Source organism: Thalassophryne amazonica, chromosome 15, assembly GCF_902500255.1.
Source record: "Thalassophryne amazonica chromosome 15, fThaAma1.1, whole genome shotgun sequence".
Lineage (NCBI taxonomy): Eukaryota > Metazoa > Chordata > Actinopteri > Batrachoidiformes > Batrachoididae > Thalassophryne > Thalassophryne amazonica.
In genome coordinates, this window is record NC_047117.1 from 95,229,884 (window position 1) to 95,247,592 (window position 17,709).

The 17,709-nt window shown below is 40.8% G+C and overlaps 1 protein-coding gene across 1 annotated transcript in view; it reads left to right on the forward strand.

The window, feature by feature from the left end:
- Positions 1 to 17,709, forward strand: part of cc2d1a (coiled-coil and C2 domain containing 1A) — a 76,738-nt gene that overhangs the window by 54,529 nt on the left and 4,500 nt on the right. The window contains exons 24-26 of the mRNA XM_034187729.1: positions 5,088 to 5,219; positions 5,513 to 5,639; positions 5,719 to 5,795. Coding sequence (XP_034043620.1) covers positions 5,088 to 5,219; positions 5,513 to 5,639; positions 5,719 to 5,795 — 336 coding nt within the window. The remainder of the gene's footprint in view (positions 1 to 5,087; positions 5,220 to 5,512; positions 5,640 to 5,718; positions 5,796 to 17,709) is intronic.

Here is a 17,709-nt window from a genome sequence, read left to right on the forward strand (position 1 = left end):
AAACCTAGATTTGTAAATAAAAGCCACACCCCCACCTTGCTTCACACCACGAGACGTGACTAAATGTGTATGCTGGTGGACAGGCCTCATTCAGAGGAAGGAGAGTTGTGGGTTTGAGCCAGGTTTCACACAAGCCAATCATATCTAAATGATGATCCATGATTAAATCATTAATCAACAATGATTTCGAGGACAATGATCTGATGTTCAGGAGACCCAGGGTAAGAACCTCAGTGGGGATGACAGTCTCACTGTCCGGAACCCAGCGAAGCAAGCCCAGGTTCCGAGAGCACCACTGGCACACATCAATCCGGCGAAGACGTGGACGGCCGGGCCGACAGTCCTCAGAGCCGACCAGCGGCACCAACTCCCTGATGTGGAGGGAACACTGTCGGAAAAATGTCATTCGATATTTTAGGTCACCCTACCAGGGCAAATATAAAGATACAAACCCTGTGTGTTGGACACAATGTGGCTCAACAGAAGCAAACCATTAGCACATATTCTGGGACTGCCCCAAACTGAAGCAATATTGGGTTGACGTTCATAAGGTGTTAACTTCAGTGTTTAAAACTCAAGTGACCGGTGATTTTAAACATTTGTACTTGGGTCTTGTGTCAACAATACAAAGGAGGAGAGATGTGAAACTGTTACAGGCCCTTTTAGCAGCCAGTAAGAAAGCAATTATGAGAAACTGGTTGAACCCAGCACCTCCAAAGTTAGAAAACTGGTTTCAGGCCATATTTGAAATTTATAGAATGGAAAAATTAACATACTCTCTGAGAATTCAAAAGGATTGTTTCTGTGAAATTTGGAACAAATGGATTGCCTTCATATCTCCTATGCATGCAGAATTTTCATGACTCATCCAGGAATTTCTCATGTTGATCGCCATTTTATTTCCCTTTTCTAATGAGTGTTCCATGACTGTGAGTGCTTAGTTCGGATACAATGTTCATGTTTGTTACTGTTCTTAATTTGCTTGTTTTGTATTGTGTAAAACTGAAAAAGGACTAACTGTAATTGTAAATGCAGAATACAACTGTGATGTTGCCTTTTTTGAGCAAAAAGATAATAATAAAAAAAAACTCTCGATGGGAGACATCAAAGTTTAAAAAACAAACAATACAAGACTTTACATGAGTTGAAGAAAGGGGGGAAAAAGAAACAGAAGCTGCTCTCCCAAAGAGATGATCACTGTTTATGCTCTCTGGTGTTTGCACAGGCACAGTGTGGGAGGTTGGACACTTGTAGCTCCTCAGCAGCGGGATACCCTCACGACGGCCGACCAGAATATCAAACAGGTTTGATTTTCATCCGACCATACGATTGGCGATCAGGAGGTGGTCGTGAGAGGTTAAACGCACCTCGTTACTCCATGTATACTATACGATGCAGGACGCGGGATTAAGCTGAAAAACAGTGCAATCCAAAAAATTCTCACACGAGTGAAAAATCAGCTGAAAAAGAGCCAAAACTCGCACAGTGTAAAACCAGCTTAAATACTGAGTGTCTGGGCGCCAGTAGATCATGGCAGTGTTCTATTTATTTTGACACCTCCTTCTTGCTGAATGTTGTCAAGACAAAAGATATGGTTATTGATTTTCGGAAAGGGATGATCTCACCCAAAACCACTACAATCAAAGGCCAACAGGTGGAGCATGTGGACAACTATAAATACCTGGGAACCCTGATAGATAGCAAGCTGAACTTTAATGACAATGCAGACCTGCTGTATAAGAAGGGTCAGCAGCATCTGTTTTGTCTTCGTAAGTTGTCATGTTTTCAAGTGGACAGAACAATAATGACCCTATTTATAAATCTTGTGTTGAATCGGTTTTAACTTTTTCGATGATGTGCTGGTACAGAAACCTCAGCATTAAAGCAAGGAAGCCACGTCACAACATTGTAAAATTGTGCAGCAAGATCTTGGGGGCCCAGCAGACCTCACTGTCTGACTTGTTTTCCAGACAGGTGAGGAGGAAGGCTCAGAGAATCTTACCTGATCTGGCCCACCCTCTCCATGGTGAATTTTGTTATTTGCCATCTGGAGTGAGGCTTAGGTTTCCTACAGTGAAGAGTAACAGATATAAGCACTGCTTTGTACCTGTGGCTGTCTCTGTTCTGAATGCTGACCAGAGGAGAGAAGCAGGTACTTAGGGTTGATGGTAAATCGCGTTAGGTAACTCGGTTCCATTTCCATCGATTCAGGTCTGTACTGTGTACCCATTGTGTACTGAATGTCTGGTGTGTTTTTCTTTTATTTTTATTTTGTACTTTTCTGTATACCCATTGCTGTACAGCTCATTGCTCCTTTGGAGACATTGAATAAATAAAGGGAAGTAAAAGTGAAGTGAAGTGACACCGGTTATATCAGACGGTTATCTAATTACAACTTGGCTTTTTTTGTTTGTTTGTTTTTTGAAAATGCCTTTTTTTTTTTTACAAATAAAAAATGGCATATTTTACAAAAGCACATTTATTTGTAAACACCATCACACGACACACCTCACATTAACGTGTTGGTTTACATAGAGTGAATGAGTCAACCAATCAGTGTTAGCAGAGGCACATTTGACCCATAATCCTTTTGGTGTCTGTCTGTGTTTGTTACAAAACTTCAGAATTAGTGCATTATTCAACATTAAAAGATATGTTATATTTTAACTTTGTACAAATGACAGAATTGACATTAATGGAGTTATTCTATCTGTTCTATCTGTATTAATTTTATTTACACCAAACCATAAGTCAGCACTGCTTTACTTTCCAAGACCTCTGCCTCATGGCAACGCTGTTATTGAGTAGAGTTGAGCTTCGCTGCTCCTCTCAACTGCAATACACAGGAGCTTCCGGCAGGGACGCTCAAAAACAGAAGTGCTGACTCATTGTTTGGGTCTGTAGTCACCTTTGATACTACCAGAAGCGATCGTGGTGTTAAAACTCAAAATCAGCTTGTTAGTAGTTGTAAGTGTACTGGAGACAGTACTGAAAGTTATTGATTATCTGTAGCTTCCAATACATTTTTGGGTGGTTTATCGGTTTAGCTTTATAAAAGATAATTTTCCAGTTAGCTGATTATCTGTTATCGAAGTTAACTTTTTGGTTAGCTGTGCCCACCACTGTTCTCATTCATGGATGGCCACCTGTTAGTCGCTCTGCCTTTTCAGCATAGGACTTGAATTATTTCGAGAAGAAAATTGAAGATATTAGGTTGAGCATATCTCAGCACGCCATGGTCCAACCACTGCATCCTACTATAGAGGTGGATGGATATTACCACTGAGGTGTTACCTAGATTTACAGTTTTTGATGGTATCACACTAGGGGCACTGACGAAGCTCGTAATGTTGACAAAAAGCATAACCTGTTTATTTGGCCCACTCTTGGGCTGACTGTGTTGGAAATTAATAATTAATAATAATTAATTAAACCATTACTTAAGAAACCTAATCTTGACCCTAGTGTATTGAAAAACTATCGTCCGATATCAAATCTATCATTTTGCTCTAAAATTCTGGAAAAAGTGGTTTCAGGGCAGCTCGTGGACTATCTTACTGAGAATAATCTCTTTGAGCCACTGCAGTCTGTTTTTAGAAAATATCATTCCACAGAGACGGCTCTCACTAAAGTGGTGAATGATCTTCTGCTTACAATGGATTTGGACACCACTGTGGTTCTGTTGCTGTTAGATCTCAGTGCTGCATTTGATACAGTGGATCATCATATTCTACTTGATAGGCTGAAAAAATCATTTTGGGATTACTGGGAGTGCCCTTGTGTGGTTGACGTCATACTTGAGTCGTTCTCACTGTGTTTTGTACAGTAACACTACCTCTAACCTTAGTGACGTGAAATTTGAGGTTCCACAGCGGTCCGGCTTAGGTCCCCTGCTTTTCTCCCTTTATATAGCACCCCTTGGGCACATATTGTGGTGTTTTGGGATTACCTTTCACTGCTATGCTGATGATACTCAGTTATACATGCTGATAACTGCTGGTAATCTCATCCACATAAAATCCTTAGAAGATTGCCATGCATCAGTGAGAAGCTGGATGTCTAGAATCTTCCTACTTTTAAACTCTGATAAGACTGAAATGATGGTTCTTGGTCCACTGAGACATCGGCATCAATTTGACCAGTTAACGCTCAGCCTAGGCTCGTGTGTCATACATCACAGTGACAAAGTGAGGAACCTTGGGATAATTTTTGATCCTACATTGTCCTTTGACCTCTACATTAGAAATATTACGAGGACTGCTTTCTTCCACCTGCGAAATATAGTGAAGATTTGTCCCATCCTGTCTATGGCTGATGCTGAGACCCTGATTCATGTGTTTGTCTCTTCTAGATTGGACTACTGCAATATTCTATTTTCTGGTTTACCGCAGTCCAGCATTAGGGCTCTCCAATTGTTTCAAAATGCTGCTGCCAGACTTTTGACAAGAAGCAGAAAGTTCGACCACATTACACCCATTTTGGCATCTCTTCACTGGCTTCCTGTCCCAGTGAGATCAGATTTTAAGGTTCTGCTACTAGCCTACAAAATTGTTCACAGACATGCACCTCCCTATCTGGCTGACCTGGCCGGGCCCTACGTACCGGCTCAGGCCCTGAATTCTCAGGGTGCAGGACTTTTCTGTGTTCCTAGAGTGAATAGAGTCTGCCAGTCACAGAGCTTTCTCCTACCGTGCCCCTGTTCTGTGGAATGATCTCCCGGCACACATACAGCAGTCGGATTATGTGGAGACTTGTAAATTGAGACTGAAAACCCATTTGTTTTCCTGGTTTTATCATTAGTTTTATTGTTATTATGTGTTTTTATTCTTGTGCTCCTTTATGTTTTGTCTTTTTATTGTTTTTAACTTTTTATTAATTTTTTTCTGTTTTTGGTATTGTGTTGTGTAAAGCACCTTGAGGTGATGTCATCATGAGTTGGCGCTATAGAAATTGATAAATTTGAATTTGAAGCCCGAGCACAGCTCAGATTTTACCTTTTGTCTGAAGTCTTCCAGCTGTCCAGGTCTCATCACACTGAAAATAACCTTGAGTCTGTACACTGACATCTGCATGTTTGTCTGAAACAGGCTCTGTCTCCTCGGTCCAAACCAAGACACGAAACCAGCAGCAGGACCGGTCGCCTCAGCAGCGCTCCCCCACAGTACAAACTCCACAGCTTCAGCCTCCTCAACTACGACAAGGACAGGATGGAGAGAAAGGTACCCAAACCCGACTTCTCTGCTTCTGCTAAACCCTCAAAGCCTAACAGCTTTTTTAAAATTGCTGAATAAATTTGGCAGAAGATGATGGATTCGGATCTACTGGTGGAGTCCTAAGGTGGCAGATTAGCTTCAAACGAACGCTGAAACAAATGTCTGTTTGAATCCCAAAATAATAAGATATCAGCTCTGATGCAGTCAACATCCGTTCCATTGTGTGTTAGACCTGATAGGACACGAGGGACACGGAGACATCCTAACGCCAGTCCATGTGACGTGTACCTGTCTGTCAGATTGCAGATTACCGTAAGAACCGGCGGGATCCGCCCTCTGACCTGGTCCATCAACACAAAGAGATTTGTCATCGGCTTCAGTGGCAGAAGTCACAGCTGGAAGGGGCGTCTTCTGGGCAGCTGACGGGTGAGTCTCTGTGCTTCCTGAATGTCCTCCACACAGCTTCACTTCTGCATCTAACCAAAATATGTGTCCTCTTGTGTAGAGTACGAGAATGTGTTATGCCGCTTTGTTCAAGGGCTGGCTGACTCGGTGAAGAAATTCTCCAGTCAAGGCAATAGGGTGAGTCCAGTTTTGAAGTTCCCTTCCTGTGAGGGTCCAGTTCTGAACCCGCACACAGTCCAACCTGGAGGCAGAACATAAAACCCACTGAAGCGCCGACACAGAGCTGGATGCAAGTTTTTAACAGTTTGACCGCTTTGATATTTAACTCGGCCCTCTGACCTCTATATAACACTGGATCGCTCATTGACCAATATTCCTGAAGCAAACTGGCCGCCATATTACCACTCCCATGTCCCGCTCCTGAACTCTCTTTTCTATTGATCTTTAATGAGGCGCACACAACTTTATTCTTTGTAATTTTGTTAAAAAATACCTTCGTGTGCAGCTATAAACTGCACAAATCGCCAGATGACAGGCTGTGGACGAACATTTCACCTGTGAGTATGATTGAAATGGGATGTAATTAACAGCATATAGGCAAAAATAATAATAATAATAACAGTAATAATAAGTCACTTATTGACTCAACATGTGTAGCCATATGTTTTGTGTTGGACAAACTCTTTTAAGACATTTATTAGGTCTACTTGTGCATAGTTTTGGAGCTTTAGGCGTTGTTGCTATGAGCTTTGTTACTTATATTAGACTGAAGCTCATAGAGCTGTATGTAATAAATGTTGTCATTACAGGGAAAACTCTCCTGTAGCTAGTTAAGTGGCGTTTTATCCTTTTAGTGCAACTATTTAAAAAAAACCCCACTATTTCTGTATTATCCATCATGACTTTTGTTATCCATCCACTTTTGTTCATCATATAGTACCAGTACACACACACACACACACACACATATATATATATATATATATATATATATATATATATATATATTTTTTTTTTTTTTTTTTTTAGTGACAAGTACAGCTTTTTAGTGTACTTGTCCATAGGACAAATAACCCTGGCAGTTTACTTGTCCTATAGGAAAAGCTGGTTGTCCGGACAAACCGTGAGTGAGATTCAAATTAAATATTTATTACATATACTTGCTCTGACTTGTCACTTAATAAAAACCTGTCATACTTCTTTTGTTTGTATAAGAATTGCAGCTGAAATAGAAAAATCATTACATTTCAACATTTTCTGGGACTGAGATTCAGATTAAATATTTATCACGTCTACTTTGCTGTGACATATCACTTCATGAAAAAATACTGTCACTCTCCTGTGTGGGTGGTAAAATTTTGCAGTTTTGTTACAGAAGATGTGGCAACAGAAACAGTTCATCTGTGGTAATACAGGGAGGCACTTATTGCCTTAATCCAAATAAAAAAAAAGTCACTAAAAGATACAAAACATAAATAATGCATGGCCTGTGGTCTTATAGTTTTTCAAAATGTGGTGGTGGTGGAGACATAATGATTAGAGCATATTGCTTGTCTGATCACATTTTACACTTGTCCCAGACAATCGGAGAAGCGTTAATGTATATACAACCCCTGGCAAAAATTATGGACTCACCGGCCTCAGAGGATGTTCATTCAGTTGTTTAATTTTGTAGAAAAGAAGCAGATCACAGACATGACACAAAACTAAAGTCATTTCAAATGGCAACTTTCTGGCTTTAAGAAACAATATAAGAAATCAAGAAAAAAAGATTGTGGCAGTCAGTAATGGTTACTTTTTTAGACCAAGCAGAGGGAAAAAAATATGGAATCACTCAATTCTGAGGAAAAAATTATGGAATCACCCTGTAAATTTTCATCCCCCAAATTAACACCTGCATCAAATCAGATCTGCTCATTGACATTGACCCTATGCCATGACATTGACCCTATGTGTCTTTTTGCAAGGAATGTTTTTGCAGTTTTTGCTCTATGGCAAGATGCATTATCATCTTGAAAAATGATTTCATCATCCCCAAACATCCTTTCAATTGTCCAAAATATCAACATAAACTTGTGCATTTATTGATGATGTAATGACAGCCATCTCCCCAGTGCCTTTACCTGACATGCAGCCCCATATCATCAATGACTGTGGAAATTTACATGTTCTCTTCAGGCAGTCATCTTTATAAATCTCATTGGAAAGGCACCAAACAAAAGTTCCAGCATCATCACCTTGCCCAATGCAGATTCGAGATTCATCACTGAATATGACTTTCATCCAGTCATCCACAGTCCACGATTGCTTTTCCTTAGCCCATTGTAACCTTGTTTTTTTCTGTTTAGGTGTTAATGATGGCTTTCGTTTAGCTTTTCTGTATGTAAATCCCATTTCCTTTAGGCGGTTTCTTACAGTTCGGTCACAGATGTTGACTCCAGTTTCCTCCCATTCGTTCCTCATTTGTTTTGTTGTGCATTTTTCGATTTTTGAGACATATTGCTTTAAGTTTTCTGTCTTGACGCTTTGATGTCTTCCTTGGTCTACCAGTATGTTTGCCTTTAACAACCTTCCCATGTTGTTTGTATTTGGTCCAGAGTTTAGACACAGCTGACTGTGAACAACCAACATCTTTTGCAACATTGCGTGATGATTTACTCTCTTTTAAGAGTTTGATAATCCTCTCCTTTGTTTCAATTGACATCTCTCATGTTGGAGCCATGATTCATGTCAGTCCACTTGGTGCAACAGCTCTCCAAGGTGTGTTCACTCCTTTTTAGATGCAGACTAACGAGCAGATCTGATATGATGCAGGTGTTAGTTTTGGGGATGAAAATTTACAGGGTGATTCCATATTTTTTTCCTCTGCTTGGTCTAAAAAAGTAACCGTTACTGACTGCCACAATCTTTTTTTCTTGATTTCGTATAGTGTTTCTTAAAGCCAGAAAGTTGCCATTTGAAATGACTTTAGTTTTGTGTCATGTCTGTGATCTGCTTTTTTTCTACAAAATTAAACAACTGAATGAACATCCTCCGAGGCCGGTGATTCCATAATTTTTGCCAGGGGTTGTGTATATATATATATACACGAGGTCTGTCCAAAAAGTATCGGACCTTTTTATTTTTTTCAAAACCATATGGATTTGAATCACATGTGATTGCATCAGCCAAGCTTGATCCTTCGTGCGCATGCATGAGTTTTTTTCAAGCCTGTCGGTTGCGTCATTCGCCTGTGAGCACGCTTTGTGTGAGCGGTGGTCCACCCCTCTCGTCGGATTTTTATTACGAATAAATGTCTGAACGATTTGGAGCTTTGCTGCATCAAATTTTTCCAGAAACTGAGAGACCTCCAGGTGGACACCGTTTGGAAAATTAATATGGCTTTCAGGGACGATTTTATGGGGATTATACAGATTAAGGAGTGCTCCAGCCGGTTTAAAGACCACCCACAGCGTCTGAGAGCGCAGCATGCTCCGAGCACCGATCGACAGGCTCAAACCCCGCTCAAACAACCAGATCATTTCCAACGTGAAGGCTTTGTTGATCCGGGATGTCGTCTAACTTTCACAAAAAAGCCAGAAGGCGTGGACATCAGCACATTTTACTGTTGCAGGAGTTTTTTTCATGGAAAGAGAAGCGGAGGATTGCACCACCATGCCGCTCATGGCGCGGGACAAAACCACCTCCGTGTTGGTCTCACAGGACAGCTTTCAGATGGCTTTCAGACGGCTTCGGGTTGCTTTTCAGTCGTGTGACTATCCGAGAAATTGTGCATGAGCTGGACATGCCCGAACATGTCCTGTGAGGCTTCATCATGGCGTTGCTTTGCGCCATGCGGCTCCGCCGCGACGCGCGGAGTTCCTCCGCACGTCTGTCTCAATGTGCCAAAAAAGCGCTGATGTCCACGTCTTCCGCAATTCCTGTGCTAGTCAGACGACATACCGGATCAAGACAGTGTCCAGTTTAGAAATGAACGGCACATTCCACTGTTACAGGAGTTTTTGTCATGGAAAGAGGAGCGGAGGAACTCCGCGCGTCGCGGTGGAGTTCGGAGCGCGCCGCGCTCTCAGACGCTGTGGGCGGTCTTTAAACTGGCTGGAGCACTCCTTAATCTGTGTAATCCCCATAAAATCGTCGCTGAAAGCCATCTAAATTTTCCGAATGGTGTCCACCTGGAGGTCTCTCACAGTTTCTGGAAAAAAATTGATGCAGCAAAGCTCCAAATTGTTCAGACATTTATTCGCAATAAAAATCCGATGAAAGGGGTGGACCACTGCTCACACAAAGCCTGTTCACAGGCGAATGATGCAACCGACAGGCATGAAAAACTCACGCATGCGCACGAAGGTTCAAGCTTGGCTGATGCAATCACACGTGATTCAAATCCATATGGTTTTTGAAAAAAATAAAAAGGTCCGATACTTTTTGGACAGACCTCGTATATATATATATAATATATATTAACTTGAAATTATTTATTTTGGCACACAAACTCGTCAATAACAAAAACTGATATACAAGACAATTCCACAGTGACACGTGTGACCAAAAAGGGGGTGAGCAGAAGCAAAGCTTATAAATGCCCACCCCATATATATATACATACATACATACACACAGGCGAAAAACTTCCTCTGATGTATTGAGGAAGAAACCTCAAGCAGACCAGACTCTAAGGGGTGACCCTCTGCTTGGGCCAAGCTACAAACACATTTAACAACACAAACTCAAATCCCAGTATCATAAACTTATCTAGTGAACACCGTGTCTTCGTCTACATACATATTTACATACATATACAGTATACATGTATACACACACTACGTACACCTACACATACGTAATTACACACACATATATACACATACACACATACATATATATATACATATACATAGATACACATACACATATACATACATGCACATACACAAATGAATGTTACTGTACAAGTTCACAATTACAACTGACAACACAAAACTCATTGTACTTTATTAGATACATATCTTGAAAACATCATTTTTTTTATATTGATTTTTAAACTGATTGATGTTTGGACATCGTTTGAGTTCATCCGTCAGGTTATTCCATAATCTAGGGCCACACATGGAGACACAGAAACCTTTCCTGGTCGTCCGAGCGCCAGCAATTTTAAAATGATACAGGCCCCGTAAATTATATTTTCCTTCTCTCTCAGTAAAATATTCTTGAATTCTAAATGGCACTTCTTTATTTTTCACTTTGTGCATTAATTGAACAGTCTTGAATGAAATCATATCATTAAGTTTTAATATTTTAGATTTAATGAACAGTGGTTCTCGATAACCTGCATTCTGAATTGTCCTTAATGCTCTTTTTTGAAGAATGAATAATGGTTGCAATGTAGTTTTGTAGTTGTTGCCCCAAACTTCAGCGCGGTAAGTCAAGTAGGGTGCAACCAAAGAACAATAGAGAGTATGTAGTGCTCTGCAATCAAGAACATGCTTTACTTTATTTAATACTGCAATACTTTTTGATACCTTCATTTGAATATGCTGAATATGAGCTTTCCAATTAATTTTTTCATCAATAATGACACCTAAAAACTTATTCTCTTTGACACGTTCTGTGTTTACCCCATGTATATTTAACTGAATTTGTATGTCTTTTTTATAATTTCCAAATAACATCAGTTTAGTTTTAGACAAATTTAATGATAATTTAATATCAAACCATCTCTTTAACTTGATCATTTCAGTTCCTAAATCAGTTAATAATTGTTGCAGATTTTCCCCTGAGCAAAACAGGTTTGTGTCATCTGCACAGTTTTAACCAGATCTGAGACTTTACATAAATCATTAATGTATAAAATAAATAATTTTGGGCCCAACACAGAACCCTGTGGTAGCCCACAAATGATGTCCAGACATGAAGAACAGTATTCCCCAAGTTTAACAAACTGCTTTCAATTTTGTAAGTAGCTTTTAATCCAACTCAGAGCAACTCCTCTGATCCCATACAGTTCCAAATTTTGAAATAATATATTGTGATCAATTGTGTCAAAAGCATTTCTTAAGTCAATAAATAAACCTGCAACTATTACCCTTTGGTCCACATGTTTATTGATCTCTTCTATGGAATCGAGCAATGCCAGTGTCGTGGACCTTTTTGCTCTAAAACCATATTGACTTTCATCAAGCAAGTTGTGTTGTTCTATAAATTTATCCACTCTGCTGTTGTAAAGTTTTTCCAGTATCTTTGAGAATTGTGACAGTAGAGACACGGGCCTGTAGTTAGTAAAAAGATGCTTGCTACCAGATTTGAATAAAGGTATCACTTTTGCCACTTTCATACTGTTAGGAACAATCCCAGTTTGAAATGATTTGTTAAAAATATATGATAATGGTTTTGCGATTTCAGTAATTATTCACTTTACTAAGGACATATGTACCTCATTATGATCCGTTGACATTTTACTTTTACATGTACTAACTATGTTACTAATTTATCTTTCATCTACTGAGCTGAGAAAAGTGTGCAGATTTCTGGTGATTAATTGCTGATTTTCCCATGTACTGTGTGGGATTTCATATATATATATATATATATATATATATATATATATATATATATATATATATATATATATATATATAAGCTTGCTAATGATTCCACAGCACTTGTATGAACTTTGATTAAAGAATGATCATTTTTAGAATTGAGTATTTGTCCCATTGAGATATGAGTAATAAAAGAAAGAAAGAAAATAAATCAAATAGCTAATCATGACAGACATAGATTAGGAGGGATCAATCTTACATTATCTGAAGAACAAAAATAAGGAAATGAGTGAATCAGCTCAGTTATTACTTGAAATTCTTCACCTTCTAATAAGCTGTCTATGTGTGGTCTGCATAAGTTGGGAGTGGTAAGATGGCCACCAGTTTGCTTCAGTGGATTGTACGGAGTATGTGTGGCCCAATGAGCTGTCCAGTAATATATACAGATCAGTGTTGTGGACCAATGAGCGATCCAGTAATATATACAGATCAGTGGTGTGGACCAATGAGAGATCCAGTAATATATACAGATCAGTGGTGTGGACCAATGAGAGATCCAGTAATATATACAGATCAGTGGTGTGGACCAATGAGAGATCCAGTAATATATACAGATCAGTGGTGTGGACCAATGAGCGATCCAGTAATATATACAGATCAGTGGTGTGGACCAATGAGAGATCCAGTAATATATACAGATCAGTGTTGTGGACCAATGAGCGATCCAGTAATATATACAGATCAGTGGTGTGGACCAATGAGAGATCCAGTAATATATACAGATCAGTGGTGTGGACCAATGAGAGATCCAGTAATATACTCAACAAAAATATAAACGCAACACTTTTGGTTTCGCTCCCATTTTGTATGAGATGAACTCAAAGATCTAAAACTTTTTCCACATACACAATATCACCATTTCCATCAAATATTGTTCACAAACCAGTCTAAATCTGTGATAGTGAGCACTTCTCCTTTGCTGAGATAATCCATCCCACCTCACAGGTGTGCCATATCAAGATGCTGATTAGACACCATGATTAGTGCACAGGTGTGCCTTAGACTGCCCACAATAAAAGGCCACTCTGAAAGGTGCAGTTTTATCACACAGCACAATGCCACAGATGTCGCAAGATTTCAGGGAGCGTGTAATTGGCATGCTGACAGCAGGAATGTCAACCAGAGCTGTTGCTCGTGTATTGAATGTTCATGTCTCTACCATAAGCCGTCTCCAAAGGCGTTTCAGAGAATTTGGCAGTACATCCAACCAGCCTCACAACCGCAGACCACGTGTAACCACACCAGCCCAGGACCTTCACATCCAGCATGTTCACCTCCAAGATCGTCTGAGACCAGCCACTCGGACAGCTGCTGAAACAATCGGTTTGCATAACCAAAGAATTTCTGCACAAACTGTCAGAAACCGTGTCAGGGAAGCTCATCTGCATGCTCGTCGTCCTCATCGGGGTCTCGACCTGACTCCAGTTCGTCGTCGTAACCGACTTGAGTGAGCAAATGCTCACATTCGCTGGCGTTTGGCACATTGGAGAGGAGTTCTCTTCATGGATGAATCCCGGTTCACACTGTTCAGGGCAGATGGAAGACAGTGTGTGTGGCGTCGTGTGGGTGAGCGGTTTTCTGATGTCAATGTTGTGGATCGAGTGGCCCATGGTGGCAGTGGAGTTATGGTATGGGCAGGCGTCTGTTATGGACGAAGAACACAGGTGCATTTTATTGATGGCATTTTGAATGCACAGAGATACCGTGACGAGATCCTGAGGCCCATTGTTGTGCCATACATCCAAGAACATCACCTCATGTTGCAGCAGGATAATGCACGGCTCCATGTTGCAAGGATCTGTACACAATTCTTGGAAGCTGAAAATGTCCCAGTTCTTGCATGGCCGGCATACTCACCGGACATGTCACCCATTGAGCATGTTTGGGATGCTCTGGACCGGCATATACGACAGCATGTACCAGTTCCTGCCAATATCCAGCAACTTCGCACAGCCATTGAAGAGGAGTGGACCAACATTCCACAGGCCACAATTGACAACCTGATCAACTCTATGCAAAGGAGATGTGTTGCACTGCATGAGGCAAATGGTGGTCACACCAGATACTGACTGGTATCCCCCCCCAATAAAACAAACTGCACCTTTCAGAGTGGCCTTTTATTGTGGGCAGTCTAAGGCACACCTGTGCACTAATCATGGTGTGTAATCAGCATCTTGGTATGGCACACCTGTGAGGTGGGATGGATTATCTCAGCAAAGGAGAAGTGCTCACTATCACAGATTTAGACTGGTTTGTGAACAATATTTGAGGAAATGGTGATATTGTGTATGTGGAAAAAGTTTTAGATCTTTGAGTTCATCTCATACAAAATGGGAGCAAAACCAAAAGTGTTGCGTTTAGATTTTTGTTGAGTATATATACAGATCAGTGGTGTGGACCATTGAGAGATCCAGTAATATATACAGATCAGTGGTTGGACCAATGAGCGATCCAGTAATATATACAGATCAGTGGTTGGACCAATGAGAGATCCAGTAATATATACAGATCAGTGGTTGGACCAGTGAGAGATCCAGTAATATATACAGATCAGTGGTGTGGACCAATGAGAGATCCAGTAATATATACAGATCAGTGGTGTGGACCAATGAGCGATCCAGTAATATATACAGATCAGTGGTGTGGACCAGTGAGAGATCCAGTAATATATACAGATCAGTGGTTGGACCAATGAGCGATCCAGTAATATATACAGATCAGTGGTGTGGACCAATGAGAGATCCAGTAATATATACAGATCAGTGGTTGGACCAATGAGCGATCCAGTAATATATACAGATCAGTGGTTGGACCAATGAGAGATCCAGTAATATATACAGATCAGTGGTGTGGACCAGTGGGAGATCCAGTAATATATACAGATCAGTGGTTGGACCAGTGAGAGATCCAGTAATATATACAGATCAGTGGTGTGGACCAATGAGAGATCCAGTAATATATACAGATCAGTGGTGTGGACCAATGAGAGATCCAGTAATATATACAGATCAGTGGTGTGGACCAGTGAGAGATCCAGTAATATATACAGATCAGTGGTGTGGACCAATGAGAGATCCAGTAATATATACAGATCAGTGGTGTGGACCAATGAGAGATCCAGTAATATATACAGATCAGTGGTGTGGACCAGTGAGAGATCCAGTAATATATACAGATCAGTGGTGTGGACCAATGAGAGATCCAGTAATATATACAGATCAGTGGTGTGGACCAATGAGAGATCCAGTAATATATACAGATCAGTGGTGTGGACCAATGAGAGATCCAGTAATATATACAGATCAGTGGTGTGGACCAATGAGAGATCCAGTAATATATACAGATCAGTGGTGTGGACCAATGAGAGATCCAGTAATATATACAGATCAGTGGTGTGGACCAATGAGAGATCCAGTAATATATACAGATCAGTGGTGTGGACCAATGAGAGATCCAGTAATATATACAGATCAGTGGTGTGGACCAATGAGAGATCCAGTAATATATACAGATCAGTGGTGTGGACCAATGAGAGATCCAGTAATATATACAGATCAGTGGTGTGGACCAATGAGCGATCCAGTAATATATACAGATCAGTGGTGTGGACCAATGAGCGATCCAGTAATATATACAGATCAGTGAACTCGGCTCCATTCATACCCGACATTAACATGCTAGGAGGTCTGACCACAGGCGGACAGCTCTACATTTGAAGCACAGGATGGACTTGGATCTGATTTCTTGGACCACTAGGCTTTGAGTTTCAGAAACATTTGATGTGCTCTCTGGAACATCCTCAGAATTTTTGCAGGATCCCCAACAGACCTCTGGACATCACATCCAGCCTGTGCACAGTGCTGTGAGTGCTGTGCGGAGTCTGGTGTTCCTCAGGGATGTGCTCTGGTTATAACACGCACCATGTTTCATGGACTGGGTGTTGGGTTTGGTTGTGGAAACCAGCAGCTGAGGTGTTTTTGTTGGTGAGGAAATGTTTACTGCCCAAGAGTTTGTGTCCAGTGAACAGTTACGTAGTGAGACTCAGATGAGGAAGATCACCAACATGTTCAGGGAACATCAGATACCGTGCACAGAGATACCGTGACGAGATCCTGAGGCCCATTGTTGTGCCATACATCCAAGAACATCACCTCATGTTGCAGCAGGATAATGCACGGCCCCATGTTGCAAGGATCTGTACACAATTCTTGGAAGCTGAAAATGTCCCAGTTCTTGCATGGCCGGCATACTCACCGGACATGTCACCCATTGAGCATGTTTGGGATGCTCTGGACCGGCGTATACGACAGCGTGTACCAGTTCCTGCCAATATCCAGCAACTTCGCACAGCCATTAAAGAGGAGTGGACCAACATTCCACAGGCCACAATTGACAACCTGATCAACTCTATGCGAAGGAGATGTGTTGCACTGCATGAGGCAAATGGTGGTCACACCAGATACTGACTGGTATCCCCCCCAATAAAACAAAACTGCACCTTTCAGAGTGGCCTTTTATTGTGGGCAGTCTAAGGCACACCTGTGCACTAATCATGGTGTGTAATCAGCATCTTGGTATGGCACACCTGTGAGGTGGGATGGATTATCTCAGCAAAGGAGAAGTGCTCACTATCACAGATTTAGACTGGTTTGTGAACAATATTTGAGGAAATGGTGATATTGTGTATGTGGAAAAAGTTTTAGATCTTTGAGTTCATCTCATACAAAATGGGAGCAAAACCAAAAGTGTTGCGTTTAGATTTTTGTTGAGTATATATACAGATCAGTGGTGTGGACCATTGAGAGATCCAGTAATATATACAGATCAGTGGTTGGACCAATGAGCGATCCAGTAATATATACAGATCAGTGGTTGGACCAATGAGCGATCCAGTAATATATACAGATCAGTGGTGTGGACCAATGAGAGATCCAGTAATATATACAGATCAGTGGTGTGGACCAATGAGAGATCCAGTAATATATACAGATCAGTGGTTGGACCAATGAGTGATCCAGTAATATATACAGATCAGTGGTTGGACCAATGAGCGATCCAGTAATATATACAGATCAGTGGTGTGGACCAATGAGAGATCCAGTAATATATACAGATCAGTGGTTGGACCAATGAGAGATCCAGTAATATATACAGATCAGTGGTTGGACCAATGAGCGATCCAGTAATATATACAGATCAGTGGTGTGGACCAATGAGAGATCCAGTAATATATACAGATCAGTGGTTGGACCAATGAGCGATCCAGTAATATATACAGATCAGTGGTGTGGACCAATGAGAGATCCAGTAATATATACAGATCAGTGGTTGGACCAATGAGAGATCCAGTAATATATACAGATCAGTGGTGTGGACCAGTGAGAGATCCAGTAATATATACAGATCAGTGGTGTGGACCAATGAGCGATCCAGTAATATATACAGATCAGTGGTGTGGACCAATGAGAGATCCAGTAATATATACAGATCAG